Consider the following 16,526-nt stretch of genomic DNA (forward strand, 5'->3'; position numbering starts at 1 on the left):
TTTTATATTGAAAAATACATCACACAATAAATTTGTAATTTTATACAAATGTATAATTTTTTGAACATCCAATTAACATTGTCTCGTACGAGGATCCAAATGTATTAATCATAATGAATTTCAACTCAACTCTTTTGTGAGGTGTTTATTCTCTCTTCTTAATGTTGAAAACATTGTCTCATGAAAGTGATAATATGTAAACTGAGCTTTAAATGCATCACCTATTTGTATCTCTAGTCTCTAGATACTTCATAATAAAAGGAGAATTATATCCAATATATATTTCTAATTTTTTTTTGGAATTGAATTTGGTATGATTAAATGAAACAATTGTAACATATATCATGCATCCAAATATTCTCAAATGGGATATATTTAATTATTGGCCATAAGCCTATCGTAAAAGAGAAAATTTTTAGTAAATTGTTACCCATAAATGAATAAGTACTGTATTATATAAAATAACATACCCTGAAGTAGAAATGGAGAGATTCGTTATTATAAGTAAGGGTCTAGCAATTAACTGGAGTCGTTTAATAAGTGACTCTGCTAGCCTATTTTATGTATGAACATGAGCTACAAAGACTTGAGAGGTAAATTCACCAACATTATTAAGACAAATTGTTTTGATTGAATTTACTATAAATTGTGCTTTTAATTTTATAATTTGTGCAAGTAGTTTCGCAAACGACAAGTTGTGAGATGATAATAAGCACACATGAGACTATCTTGAAGATGCATCTATTAAGACCATAAAATATCTAAAAAATTCAAATGGTGGATGAATTGGTCCACATATATCACCTTGAATCCGTTCAAAGAATTCAGGGGATTTAAATCTAATATTTACTGCTGATAATCTTATAATTAGTTTTTATCGAGAACATACAACTTAACATAATTCTTTGGATGGAAGAATTTTAGGATTCTTCAATGAATGTCCTTGTGAGTTTTCAATTATTCTTCACATCATTGTTATTTCAGGGTGACTTAATCGATTATGCCAAAAGATAAATTCATTTAGGTTAGTAAACTTCTGATTTACTATAACATGTGATTCAATTGCACTAATATGAGTATAATATATACCAAAAAAAAGCATATGCATTTTTTTAATATGACTTGCTTATTTGAATCACAATTCGTAATACAAAAAAACTCATTGTTATCCTCATTTATTGTCTTAATACAATATCCATTCTTACGGATATCATTAAATCTTAATAAATTCTTTTGAGACTTTGTAGATAAATAACACATTTTTCTATAATGAGTTTTGTTCCTCCAAAAAAAATAACAGTTCTTCTAGAGCTATCAATTATTTTACTTTTATCAATAATGGTATCAACACTTGCCTCTTCGTAGATAAAGTTAGCAAAATAAATTTTGCTTTTAAAAAAAGTATATGTACTTGCACTATTCGCAAGACAAGTGTCTGTTCTTAAATCTTTATCATTTTCTTCGCAAGAAAGCATAAAGAACATGTGAAAATGAAATTCAACATATGATTTATCTTTAAAATTAATTTTCTTTTGAAATTCATAATTCCATAATTTTGTTAATGTAATGAGTTGAATCATTCTTATTTGCAAAACTATTTTATTTATTGTACACATATTATAATAGCAAAAATTTATTTATTTATTCTTTAAACCTTATATAGAAGGACAAATTTAAAGATAAATATATTTAAATATAAATAAATAAAAATATACATTAACATATAAAAATCAAACATATAACAAGAAAAAAAATATTCAATATTTCTATTATTGATCAAATGACCAATACTTCCTTTAACATTTTTAAAGAAATTAGACATATTATAATGAGTTGTAGTGGGAGCATCTTTTGAAATAAAATTAGTTTCTATCTTTTTTCATTCCCTTTTAAAGATATTTGGTAAAGTGCAATTAAATGTTTTGGCATACGATAAGTACGTGACCGATGACATTTACCACCATAATGATAACATCTAGTTTTTATATTCTTGTTGTGTCTATTTTTTTTATTATCTCACTTTTTGTAGGATCTTTTATTATTGAAGAATCTTTTCTTCTTTCTTTTATCATATTTATTATTGAAGTAGTGATTTTTGTTAACTTTAGGATTACAATGTATCACATTCATTTAGAAAAATTGAGCAGAGCTAGAGGGGTCAGTTTCATAACTTTTCATGAGCAATTCTTTATTCTACTCTGTCATAAGAAGACATACAATTAATTTAGAATATTTTGTAAATACCTTTTCTTGATATTGTTGCTGCTGGAGCATATTCAATATATGAAAGGTTAAAAATATTTTTTTCAATATATCTTTATCAGTAATATTTTTCCCACATAATTTTAGTTATGAAGTTATTTTGAACATTGCAGAATTATATTTCGCAACAGATTTAAAATTCTGTAATCGTAAATATAGCCATTTATATTGGACATTTGGAAGAATCACCGATCTTTGGTGATAATTCCTTTTCTCTAGGCTCTTTCATAGTTTTGCTGGATTTTTTATAGTAAGATATTTATTTTTTAATCTTTAGTCAAGATGACGACGAAGAAAAATTATTGTCGTAGCATTGTATTATTGTTTGCCTCTTAATAGCATTAGTGAAACCCATTAAGTCAAGGTGAATTCAACATTTACAATCTATGATAAATAATTTTTTCTAGAAATATGAAGTGGTTCAAATTCCAAATGAAAAAGATTTGACATAATTAAAAATTTTTACCTTAAGAGTCTCTCTGCTGATAACATGTTACGAAATTAAGATGGATAGATAAAAATAGAGCTAGAAAATTGTAAGAGAGAGTAAGAAAACTTTGTTATTAATTCTCAATATGTATCACTCAATATAACATAACACATTCACACTAATATTGCATATACAATATTCTTCTCAAAGGAGTCAAAAAACTACATGAGACAGATAGCTATGTGTGTTATCTGCTATATATTATTTTTGGTATCTCATGAAACCTTCTTTTTAGAATCTATTTGTAGATAAAGGTTTCAAAATAAATAATAGTAGGATATTATTCACCTAACTTACTTACTAATTAGTGAAAACACATTATGAAAATCTATGTCCTATTAATTGATAATATTTCATACTCCATTATGATAAGACATCCATATTCCATATTTCATTATGTATAATGATGTTCCATGATAAAACGTCTACAATAAAAATTATTTTGGATTAACTATCAATCTGGTACTGAAAAGATTCAAATAGAAAGGTCCTAAAAGATGTTATTGATGAAACAACCTTTGAATGATTTAAAAATACGATAAAAATAAGCAATAATTATTATATTTTTGAAAGTGACAAAAAAAACTTTTGTATTTAACAAATGACTTATTCATTCGATCTGAATTTTTGTGATAAAATTTGAATAAATATTTAAAATGTGTATAAAAAAAATTTGAAACAAAATTTGATTTTTATTTGATTTTATTTTTTTTAAAGAAATATGGTCATTCACAATAAAAGAAACTTTTAGAAAATTTACTTAACATAAAATTATTAAATTTTAAAGATAAAATATTTTATTTTCTATTAATGATTATAAAAATTTGTATCAAAATTATCTCTAAAATTTTTTTTGAAAATATATATTTAATATCTAATTTTTTTGTCATATTTTAAATCTTTCGGAGCCTATTTATCGATAACATCTTATGAAATAATATAAATTTTTAGGTATCATTTTGATTATTTATTTGAATTATTTTATAACAAGGTATATTTTTATATTTTATATCCAAAAATGAAGGTCTTTGGGCCTTCAAACTTGTGTTGTTATGACGGGCAGTAAAATATTTGTTATTTTGTGGGTGGCCTGCAAAATGTCCACTTTGCAAGATCGAGCTGAGTGATCATGACCCGGAAAAAGAAAGAGAGCGTGTTCTTTAGCCCAAACAAGGACGACCGATTAAGACTATTTTCAATTGTTGACTTCCCCTGTGGTTGCACACTTGCACTTGACTTACCCATACTACCCTTAGAAGTTGATCGGTGGGATTTTTTTTCCTTCTAATAATATTTTTGTGCGTGTCTTAGATGTAGGCCAGTTGTTTTCTTCCCATGGTCATTTCAGACTTCTTATACCCTTCGACTGTTGTATTCTTCTGATTTATATACATAATTTGCTGGCACCAAAAAAAAAAAATACATAATTTGCTAGATCTTTTTCAAGGATAATTATTTTAAAAGTATAAAAACTTCTTTTATGTTTGATAAGTAAAATAGACCCGGTGTTTGTCCTTGAGTTTTAAAATCATGTGGGACATAAGATGCTTTTCTTAAAGACTAATGTAACCTTAAATATTAATAAAAAAAATGAATGTTATGGTGCTTATCATATTATACTTAAGTTATTAAAACGGATGAATAAATAATATTTAATAAATTTTATATAATTTATTTTTTATTTTAAATATTTTATTTTTTATTTTAAAAGGTAAGTTAAGCAATTTAAGTACCACAATAAAGATATCATAGAACTTATAAAAAAAATTTATTTTGTCGATTTTTAGCAAATCGATGGTGGTTCGATATCTAGTGGTTTGAGAACGAAACTTACTCCTCTTTATAGGTACTAATTTTTTAAAAGTGTATCAAAGTATTTTCGATTAGTTGAGTCTTGAGAATAAAACAAGATAAAATTTGTAAATCAATAAAAGAGATAAAAAGATAAAGTTTTTAAAAAGAAAATGGGCAGAAAATAAAAAAAGATTTACATTGAAATTGAAAGAAAGCAGCCAAAAGACTTTGACATGAAAATTTAAAGATACTGAAACGTAAATTAGGCAAATAAGTAAAGAAGACTTTGAATGTAAATTTACTTGAAATGTAAACTTTACAAATGAATAAATTGAAAGAGTGAAAAACATGAAAGGAATCCTACAGAAAAGTTAATTCGATTGCAAACTCAGAAATTTCTTGAAATATGAGTGTGCTTGAGTATTTTTTTGAGTTCAAAGTTCCAACCCTTATTCCCTAAAACTTCCTAGTATTTATAATTCACTTTAGGTAACTGCCAATTAATTACAATTAATTACAAAATTACAGTCTTGAATGCATTCTCCTTGGTAACCGTTCCCGCTTAAACGTTTCTCATGATTTTTTTGCATCACGGAAGCCTATAACTTCTCCATTACCATAATTACTCGAATCACTTATTCGAATAACTTATTTCGATCATCTAACTCGAGTACCTTATTCGATTCAACTTGCTTTATTTATCGAAAGATTTTGAAATCGAATCTGCGCCGAAAACCTCTATTTAATGTTTACACATGCGTTTTTTTTTTAATCACTGCTTATGTCTTCAACCGTTTTATCATTTTGAATCATTTATTTTTATCGAAAATATTTTTCGATGAACAAAACCACATACTACTTGCGTGTTCTTACCTCCTACCCAAAATAAATAAATACCGCTTGTGTTCTGTGTAGCGTCAAGTGTGTAATAGTAATACCACTCGTGTTTTCGGTGTGCTTGTAGCCTTGTATAGTTTTTTTTTTTACCCTTGAGTTAGAGCAATTTTATATTATTTCATTACATAAGAGAATACTATATTTAAAAAATGTCACAGTATTACAAAGAGAAATGATAAGGACTAATATATTTGATTAAAAAAATGGAGAATTGGTTAAATATTGATTCAGATTTAAGAATGCTGGTTATTTAATATTTTCCATACCAAAATAGGTCATAGTTTTCATCAATTGCTGCTTATTGCTTTTGCTCCGCACCGCATCCACTAACAGATTTTGTTTTTGATATTGAACTAGTAAGGGCATTTTTTTAAAATGTGGGTTGATGAAGTATTATTTTTAAATGTATTTAATTAGATAAATAAAAATTGAATTGTTCGATTTGTGAAAAGTAAAGAAATTAAATCGTCCGATTTATGAAATTGGATCGAAAGATTTCTATTAAAAAAAATAAAAATTTTAAAGTATAGAAATCGAACCTTTTAATTTGTGTATTTTTTATATTTTTTAAAAATATTAAAAATTACAATGTTAAAATATATCACTACTTTTACTTTCATATAAAAAAAATCAGTAATTTACTACTAAAGTTGCAAACCTTTTTTTTAACAATAATAAAAGATAAAATATTCAAATTCAAAATATTGGCCTATGATTTTTCTGCTTTGTTGATTAGTTAAACTACAAGTGAATCCGGATACAGCCTGCCTGTAGCATGTTCCGATGTGTAAGTTACTGGTTATCGAAATATGATATAAAGCCAGACCAGGAGGGGAAAAAAAAGAAAGTAAAAACTAAAAAGGTAATATCACCGTTTACAAATTGAGAATACATGAATATATTAATTTAGGATAAAGTATTAAATTAATTTTTTATATTTTAGATGTAATTCTGTTTTAGTTTTTAAAATTTAAAGTGTTTTATTTGAATTTAAAAAATATTATTTAATTTTAATGTAGTTTGATTATGAGGTAAAAATTAAATAATTAATAAAATATTTTACGTAACGGCAATACAAATATAAGGTTAATAATTTAGAGATTCTAAAGACACAAAATTAACTGTGAATGGATCAATTTTATTTATTTATCATTTTTTTACGATTTAAATGAAATAATTTTTATAAAACTAAGGAGAATGATAAATAAATGTATTGATGATACATCTACGATTAATTGTGTACCTTTAGAGCTTGTTTTTATTCGCCAGATTATCAACCTTATTTTCTACTGTTATTATGCATGACATTCTATTAATTATTTAATTTTGACTTTACTACAATAAAATTAAGTGAAAAAAATTTTTTTCAATTAAGATACTTTAAATTAAGTGAGGCGTCCTTTGGTGCAGGACTTTGGTGGGTATGGAGACATAGGTGCAATGACATATTCAATACTGACAACCCTTGGACAGACCACAAGGTTGTTGCCTTGGCCAGAATTACCGCCAAGGACTTACAGGTTTACAGGAATCGAAGCAATGCCTTTAGGTCTCTCCGAAATTGCCTGTGTTGGGAACCACCGGTAGGTAATAGTTTTAAAGTTAATTGTGATGCAAGCTTGTATATGGATTCAAATTTAGCGGGATTTGGGTGTATTATTAGAGATTCTAAGGGAGATTGGATCTCGGGCTGCTCTGGAAGCATTCCCCCTTGGTCTATAATCAGATGTGAATTATTTGCTGCTTGGAGGGGGCTGGTTTTAGCTTGGGATTGCGGTTTGAGGGATATTATATGTGAAACGGATTGCCTTGACATTCTGCCCATCATGCATGAGCTTACAAGTGGGTATTCATCTGAAGTAACAGATTTGGTTCACAAGATTCAGGAGCTTTTATCTCGTCCTTGGCTTGTTCACGTTGAATGGGTGTCCCGAGAAGCAAATAGAGCTGCGGATTGGATGGCTAAATATAGTGCCAAGAATAACTCTAATCATGTTATTTGGTCTGAGCCTTGTGTTGATCTTCAACGAATCATCCGCTCGGATTTAGGATAGTTTTTGCTTTGTTTCTTTCCTTGTTTAGACACCAAAAAAAAATTTTAAGAACCAAAACAAAAGTACACCCAAATATAAAAGACCAATTTATTACTTTAGCCGTTAATTATAATCTGTCCAAATGGTTTATTTGTAATTTCCAGAAAATTCTGAAATCCATTGTAATTTCCAGAAAATTCTGAAATCCATCAAAGCCAGAAGACACTGAAATATAGTGTGCAGTGTGCACATCCAGAAATCTCAATTCCAATCAAAATCGCAGCAACAATCACCAGATTCCTTGGCGCATTATAGGCATACTGAAGGGGCAAGACACTATTATTATTTAGGAAGAATTTTAAATATACGAGGTAAATCGATATTTCAATAATTTTAATTATGTTAATAAATATATAAACCGAAACATGGATGTTCAAGGTTTTTCCTATTATTTACTGTATTTTATTCGATAAAACTAACATTGTTACTATCAAACAGAGACCCCAGCGCCTCCGCATATAATATTCCCTATAGATGCTTCAGGAGACAGCATGTTGAATTTCAAAATTCAGATTCCTCACGTATTACGCACTCATACTCCACATTTCTAATCGTTACCCATTCAACCGCCTCCACCTCATCATGCTTCAACTTAATCGATATTGGCGCTGGGATCCACAACCTTGAAGCTAAGTAAACTTGTGCAATAACCAAAGTCGCTGATGAGTAATTTCCACTTTTGTTATAATAATAATGATTTAGTTAACATACGTCTAAGGGCATATATAAAATAATATATTAAAATTTTTTATTAAAATATAAAAAATTTAAATTTTTAATGTATTTATTTTATATTTATCAAATAAAAATATTTAAAATTTTCGATAAACTTATTATGTGTCTCAGTTAAATCCTAATAATAATAATTGCTTCTAAGGTTTACCCAATTGTTGTCAGCTAACAAGACGTTCGCGTCAGATCTGACGCACCGACTATTTTAGAAAATGGATAACGCTGACATGCGATGCGAGCTACACTACGCTTGATGCTCTAATCAATAAGCATTCCACATTTATCAAATTACTAAATTTATGATTATAATCATAAGATCCTTAGTATATACACCACTAACATCAAATTTTACAATTATCTAAAACAAGTCCGGTTCATCACCATGCGTCAACACTAAAACCTGACAGATCCACAAATTAAAAAAAAAGGTACAGAAAGAAAAGGAGGATAAGCTGCTGCCAGCGCCGGAGAAGTCACTGTTCGGAGGAGAGATTGAAATCGGAAGCGAGCCGAGAAGCGATGGCGGAATGATACATGGTGTCGTGAAAGGTCTCTGTCCCCGTCGTCATCATCCGGAGCTGCCTCGCCTTCTCCTCTGTGAACCCGCCGGCGAACCGTGGTCTCGAAGACTTCGCCTCCGTCACCGCCAGGTTCGAATCCGACCGACTGGTCGCTTTGTTGTTTGTATCAATGTAATCAGGTTCGGAGGACCAACCGAACAGCGGGGTCCACCAGTTGGCGTTGGAGCTTCTTCGGCGGTCGGGATCGGATTTACGGCGGTCGGAGGCGGCACTTGCTTGGATTCCGACAGCGCGAATAGGAGTCACGGTGGCTGCCATTTTGGGAATTTGATCTGTGTGCTTTTTTTCTGTTTAGGGATTTGTATTTTTGGTAACTGTTCTAGGCTTCAACTGCCTCATGCCGTGCGCTTTTATAGCCTGATAAGAGGAAGAGGATAAGATTGGGCACGTGGCATTCTTACATGGAAAGAGCGTTGGTCGGTGTGGGGTTCACTCAAACACGCTTTTTTTATGACCTTTTTTTTCAAGTTTGACGGATTAAGGAAGGGGCCTTGCGTGTTATTGACGTGGAACGTGTCTTATTGGGCCTGGGCTTTTTATTGGGCTTTTTGGAGGATGACAACATGACAAAGAAGATAAGAGCTATTGGACAAGAAGCCAAGAAGGTCTCTATCTATGGGAAATTGGGAATTGACATGCAGAGTTCGTCTTTTTATCAAATATCAAGGGAGGATGGCAACATGGCAACTTTGGAAGAAGTTTCCGTGGTGAAGGGGGGAATTGATGGCAAATTGCCATGTCTTCCTCGATGTATTCCACGTTCTAATTTCTGTGAATGAATGCATTATTGACAATTTTTGATTTCATATAGGGAATAATACTATTCCACCACCCACTTTGATTTATCATAAGATTTATTCCTTGATTCTATTTGAGGGTGATAGTGTCATACCCTTCCTTTTTTCTATATGCCTCGTGTAATCATGTGACTTTTGGTATAACACTGCCAACATTGTGTTCAACACGTGCCCAATGACCACGCTCCACGCCTTCTATTTTTTAGTATAAATTTAAGGAGAATTTTATGGTGGCTAAAGAATTAGTGCCTAACTTACTTAAAAAATGAGAAATAAAAGTATAGACCTTATTTTTTATATTTGTATCATGTAGTGTAAAAATTTAAGCATAGTAGATAATACCTAAATTTAAATAAGTTTTTAAAAAATATTGTGTTGGATATTTTTGAGTTAATTTTTTAAAAATAAACAAAATATATATATATATATATATATATATATATATATATATATATATATATATATATATATATATATATATTATCTATAGGAATGGATAGCTTGCATATTTTTCTTTAATATGGAGTGTAATTTTAAAATTATAATTAATAAATCGGACCGTACGATTTAAATAATAATAAAATTTGTAATAAATTTGGATGGTCCGATTTGATGGAAGTTGAATTTTAAAATTTAAGAGTACATAAATTAAAATGTGTATTTTCATAAAACATGATTTTTTATTTTTTGTTATAAATTGGAGTGTCTAATTTAAATTTTATAATTTTAGAATATACAAATCAGAGAGTTTGATTTTATAAAATATGATTTTTAATTTTTTGAGTTACAAATTAGAAGATCTGATTTAATTCTTTTAATATTTTTTACTTAAAAGCTTCAAATTGGATGATCCGATTGGTACATATAAGTATTTGTGTTACATGTGACTTATTTGTGTTACATGTGACTGAACAAATCAGATTAAGGAATAGTGACATCTTTAATCATCATGAGACTTGTGTTGGGTTTTTGGCCTCCCTTCCTATGTGGAGAAAAAGCCCAAATGTTAGTCTCCAAACCCATAAATAGTTGAAGTGGCTGAGGTGAGTTAGGGTTAAGTGAGAGAGGTCATTTTGAAAGGAGAACACCAAACACTAGAGAGAAAGAAAGAGAGAAAGTTATTTTTATACATACACAAAGCTATCTTTGTAAATTGATCGCTGCAGATTCGTTAACCGTTAGATCGAGCTCAAATTTGGATAGTATATTCTACATCTGGTTCTTTGATTTCACCATTCAGATCTTTGATTCGATATCTGTAGTTGGGGATATTGGCCATGCACAGTAGCTCTGTTTTTGTGGTATTTTCTTCTTCTTGTTCTTGTTTTAAAAGCTTTGAAGCTTGGATTGTTTGGCTTGTTGTATGCACGTTTTGTGCAGTAATTTGTGACTCTCTTGTACCCTATTTTTCATCATAGTAAAGCTATTTTATGGTCTTGGTGACTTGTAGTTTTTACTTCTCTCATTGAGAAAGTTTTCCACGTTAAAAATCTTGGTGTGTTAGCTTGTCTCCAATTTTTGGTTTATGTGATTTTTTCGCTGCTATTGGGTATTATTGTGCTGGTGTTAATACTTATTGTGAGTGGATATTGTTGCTCCTCTAATTCTTGCAAGTAGGCAATTGTATTTTTTTCCTATCAATTGGCATCAGAGCTTAGTTTTGGGTATTTGGTTATAACTTGCTTGAAAGATGGAGGCAAATAACTCTACTAGGATGATAAGTTTGAATGACACTAATTATCATCTATGGAAGGGAAAAATGAAAGATTTGTTGTTTGTAAAAAAATCTACATTTATCCGTATTTTCTACACAAAAACCAAAATCTAAAACAGATGAAGAATGGGAGTTTGAACACCAACAAGTTTGTGATTTTATTAGGCAATGGGTGGATGATAATGTTTACAATCACATTGCTAATGAGACTCATGCTAGGGCTTTGTAGAATCAAATTGAATCCTTGTATGCTTCCAAGTCTGGCAATAATAAATTGTACCTGTTGAATATGTTGATGAATTTGAGATACAAGGAGGGGTCATAAGTATTAGATCACTTGAATGAATTTTAAGGTGTTCTGGATCAGTTGTCAAGCACGGAAATCAAGTTTAAAGATGAGGTTCAAGGATTGTGGTTGCTAAATACTCTACCAGATTCTTAGGAGACATTTCGTATCCCTCTTACTAATTCTGCTCCGAATGGTAAAGTGAGCCTGCAACTTGTTAAAGGTGACATTTTAAATGAAGAGATGAGAAGGAAGACGCAGAATTCTTCGTCATACTCTGAAATGTTAGTCACTAAAACCAGGGGATAAAATCAAAATAGAGTTCAAAAGGGTAGAGGTAAAAGCAGGAGCAAATCCAAGGGAAGATACAAGAGTGTTGAGTGTTACTACTGTCATAAAATAGGTTACGTTAAAAAATATTGCTATCTTTGGAACAAGAAAAACAAAAGTAAGCAAGAAAAGAAGGATGATAGTGGTAATGATCGTGTATCTTCTATTTCAGATGATCTTCTTACTATTGATATTGCTGATTATGAGTACAAGGTCAATCTTGTTTCTGATGATGAGTTCAGCTGGGTAATTGATAGTGGCACCTCAATACATATTACACTGAAGAATGAGTTCTACACTTCTTATACTCCAGGTAATTTTGGAGTGCTTAAGATGGGTAATGATGGCTTGGCCAAAGTTATTGGTGTAGGAGATGTTTGTCTTGAGACTAATATGGGACTGAAGCTGCTACTCAAAGATGTTAGACATGCTCCAGATGTTTGCTTGAATTTGGTTTCAGTTAAAAGGCTTGATAATGAAGGCTTTGTAAATACTTTTGGCTTTGGACAATGGAAGCTTACCAAAGGCAACTTAGTGGTGGCTCAAGAAAAAGGTACTTCAAGTTTGTATGTGATGCATGTCATGATTGCAAGAGGTAGTGTGAATGCAATTGAAAGTAAAGAAGTTTGTTGCTTGTGGCACAGACGACTTAGTCATATTAGTGAAAAAGAACTTAATTGTTTGGCTCGAAAGGATGCTCTTTCCGGTTTGAAGAATGCAGAGTTGGAGAAATGTTCTCATTGCATGGCTGGCAAACAAAGAAGATTATCCTTCAAAAAGCATAAACCTTCAAGAAAATCATATTTCTTGGAATTGGTGCACTCCAATATTTGTGATTATTTGAAGGTACGGTCTTTTAGTGGAGTTATTTATTTTATTACTTTTATTGATGATCATTCAAGAAAGCTTTGGACTTATGCTTTGAAAACAAAGAACCAAGCTTTGGAAAAGTTTAAACAATTCCAAGCTTTGGTTAAGAGGCAAACAGGTAAAAAGCTTAAATGTATTCGCATTGATAATGGTGGTGAGTATTGGTGAAAAGACACCTCCTAAAACACCTCAATTGAATGGTTTGGCAGAAAGAATGAATAAAACATTGATTGAAAGAGTTAGGTGTATGCTTACTGAAGCTAAGCTACCTAAAGCCTTTTGGGGTGAAGCGCTACTTACAGTGGCTCATGTGATTAATCTGAGTCCTACAATTGCTTTAGATAATGATGTTCTGGATCATATTTGGTCGAGCAAAGATGTCTCGTATGGTCACTCAAGAGTCTTTGGATGCAAAGCATTTGTTCATGTTCCAAAGGATGAGAGGTCCAAGTTGGATGTGAAGACAAGATAGTGAGAGAGTAGTGACTTGACTGATGTAGATCCAGTTCAGCCTCTTCCTTTGTCAGAACTAGTAGAGAATCAAGATCATGAGCATATGTAGCAAAATGAGCCTTTGCTTCCTAATCACCAGGAGATATGAGATCCGATTGATGCTCCAATTGATGATGATGCTGATAATCAACCTGAGCTACCAAAAGATTCTCCAGGTTTTCATCCTAGGAGGTCTACTAGAGAACGACGACCTTTAATGAGGTATCCTTCTAATGAGTATGTAACATTTACTAATGGATATGTGACCTTGACTAATGGGGGAGAACCTAAATGTTATAAGGAAGCTATGGAAGGTAACGACAATAAGAAATGGTTTGATGCAATGCAAGTTGAAATAAAATCCTTGCATGATAATCAAACATTTGAGCTTATGAAGTTGCCAAAAGGGAAGAAAGCTTTGCAGAACAGGTGGGTTTTTATAGGTTGAAGCATGAAGAAAATTCTCAATGTCCAAGGTACAAGGCTAGACTGGTGGTCAAGGGCTACATGCAGAAAAAAGGGGTTGACTATAATGAAATTTTTTCACCTGTTGTGAGAAGATCTTCTATTAGAACTGTTTTGAGTTTGGCTGCAAGTCTTAATTTAGAGATAGAGCAGATGGATGTGAAAATTGCTTTCCTTCATGGTGATCTTAAGGATGAAATTTACATGGAACAACCTGAAGGTTTCAAGGTAAAAGGTAAAGAGGATCATGTTTGCAAACTGAAGAAGAGCTTATATGGCTTGAAGCAAGCTCCAAGACAATGGTACAAGAAGTTTGAGTCTGTTATGGCAGAACAAGGCTACAAGAAGACTACTTCTGATCATTGTATATTTGTTAAACATTTTGCTAGTAATGATTTTATTATCCTTTTGATATATGTTGATGACATGCTTATTGTTGGTCATAATGCTTCTAGGATTGATATGTTGAAGAAGCAATTTGCAATGTCATTTGCAATGAAGGACCTTGGGCCAGCAAAGGAGATTCTTGGTATAAGAATCGAGCGTGATAGAAAGGAGAAGAAACTTTGGTTGTCACAGGAGAAATACATAAAGACAATGTTGCACAGGTTTCAAATGGAGAAAGCAAAGGCCGTTAGTACTCCTCTTGCTACACACTTCAAATTGAGTTGCAACCAAAGTCCATCAAGTGATGAAGAGAAGAAAGACATGGAAAAAGTTCCATATGCATCAGCCGCGGATAGTTTAATGTATGCTATGGTGTGCACAAGACCGGATATAGCTCATGCTGTTGGTTGTGTTAGTCGTTTTGTTTCAAACCCCAAAAGAGAGCATTGGAATGCTGTAAAATGGATAATGAGATATCTTCGTGGTACTTCTAATATGAAGTTGTGTTATGAAAGTGATAAGCCTATTCTAGTTGGTTACACTGACTCAGACATGGCAGGAGATATTGATTCTAGAAGGTCCATTTTAGGCTTCTTGATCAACTTTGCAGGTGGAACTATGTCTTGGCAATCTAGATTGCAAAAATGTGTTGCTTTGTCTACTACCGAAACCGAGTTTATTGCCATCACCGAAGAGTGTAAGGAGATGCTTTGGATGAAGAAATTCTTAAAAGAACTCGGATTTACTCAAGAGCGGTATGTATTGTTTTGTGATAGTCAAAGTGCTATACATCTTGGTAAAAATTTTACTTTTTATTCTCGATCCAATCATATTGATGTGAGGTATCATTGGATATGTGATGTTTTGGATGCTGAGTTATTGGAACTTGAAAAGGTTCATACTGATGAGAATGGTTCTAATATGATGACCAAGGCATTACCAAGATGGAAGTTTGAAGTTTGTTGCTTAATCGCCGGATTGGCGGTTACCTTCACATAGTCGTTTGAGGGAGATTTGTTGAGATTTTGGGCTCCCTTCCTATGTGGAGAAAAAATCCAAATGTTAGTATCCAAACCCATGAATAGTTGAAGTGGCTGACGTGAGTTATAGTTGAGTGAGAGAGGTCATTTTGAAAGGAGAACACAAAACACTGGAAAGAAAAGAAGAGAGAAAGTTATTTTTGCACATACACAAAGCTGTCTCTGTAAATTGGTCGCTGCAGATTCGTTAACCGTTGGATCGAGCTCAAATTTAGACAGTGTGTTCTACATCTGGTTCTTTTATTTCACCGTTCGGATCTTCAATTCGATGTCTGTAGCTGGAGATATTGGCCACGCACAGTAGCTCTGTTTTTGTGGTATTTTCATCTTCTTGTTCTTGTTTTGAAAGCTTTAAAGCTTGGATTGTTTGGCTTATTGTATGCACGTTTTGTGCAGTAATTTGTGACTCTCTTGTACCCTATTTTTCATCATAGTGAAATTATTTTGTTGGTCTTGGTGACTCGTAGTTTTTACTTCTCTCATTGAGGAGGTTTTTCACATTAAAAATTTTGCTGTGTTAGCTCATCTCTAATTTCTGGTTTATGTGATTTTTTCGCTGCTATTGGATATTATTATGCTGGTGTTAATACTTGTTGTGAGTGGATATTGTTGCTCCTCTAATTCTTGCAAGTAGGAAATTGTGTTTTATTCCTATCAACTTGGCCTCTAAAAAAATGTGATTTGTATGGCTTTAACTTTAGAAAAAGAACTTAGGACTGTTTTTGAATTACAATGTATGTCTCTCCCCTCTATTCTAAGTGGTTCTTACAATCCTCCATCTATAGGTACTTTTAAGGTTAATTGTGATACTAGTTATTCTGATTTTTGTGATAGTGTTAGTTTTGCTTGTGTTATCAGATATTGTAATGGGTGTTGGTAAAGTGCATGTTTGAGAATGACTGAGAGTAATATATTCTTTAAGGAAAATTCTTTGCTATTTGGAGATGTTATCTCTTAGCTTGAAATGTGGGTCAACGAGATGTTATTTATGGGATTGTGTGGAGGCGTTTAATTTTGTTACTAATTATCAAGATAGTTATCAGTTTATTGATCCATTGGTGCTCAAAATAAAGGATATCATACATTGGAATTGGTGAGTTGACTTTACTTTGATTATGAGATATGCAAACACGGTAGCGGACATTATGACAAAAATGACGATAAGATTACAACTCAATTAAGTGGAGCTTCCCTCTCTTTAGAAAGAGTTTGAGAATCGTCTTAAGTGGAACTACTCCTTTATTTAAGCAGTTCCTGCCTTTTGTTTTCTTTCTTGTTTTTTGTTTAACTTATTTA

General features: G+C 31.6%; 1 protein-coding gene across 1 annotated transcript; it reads right to left on the minus strand.

Moving 5' to 3' along the window:
* Positions 1 to 8,547: 8,547 nt before the first annotated feature.
* Positions 8,548 to 9,182, minus strand: LOC112708070 (uncharacterized). The gene has a single exon (XM_025760199.3). It carries the CDS (start codon positions 9,105 to 9,107, stop codon positions 8,742 to 8,744), a length of 366 nt encoding a protein of 121 aa, XP_025615984.1. The 5' UTR covers positions 9,108 to 9,182; the 3' UTR covers positions 8,548 to 8,741.
* Positions 9,183 to 16,526: the final 7,344 nt, after the last annotated feature.

The sequence above is a fragment of the Arachis hypogaea genome, chromosome 1 (assembly GCF_003086295.3).
Source record: "Arachis hypogaea cultivar Tifrunner chromosome 1, arahy.Tifrunner.gnm2.J5K5, whole genome shotgun sequence".
Taxonomy (NCBI): Eukaryota; Viridiplantae; Streptophyta; class Magnoliopsida; order Fabales; family Fabaceae; genus Arachis; species Arachis hypogaea.

Excerpts from the sequence above, each read along its gene's own strand:
- LOC112708070 (XM_025760199.3), bottom strand. The coding sequence starts at position 9,107 with ATGGCAGCCACCGTGACTCCTATTCGCGCTGTCGGAATCCAAGCAAGT.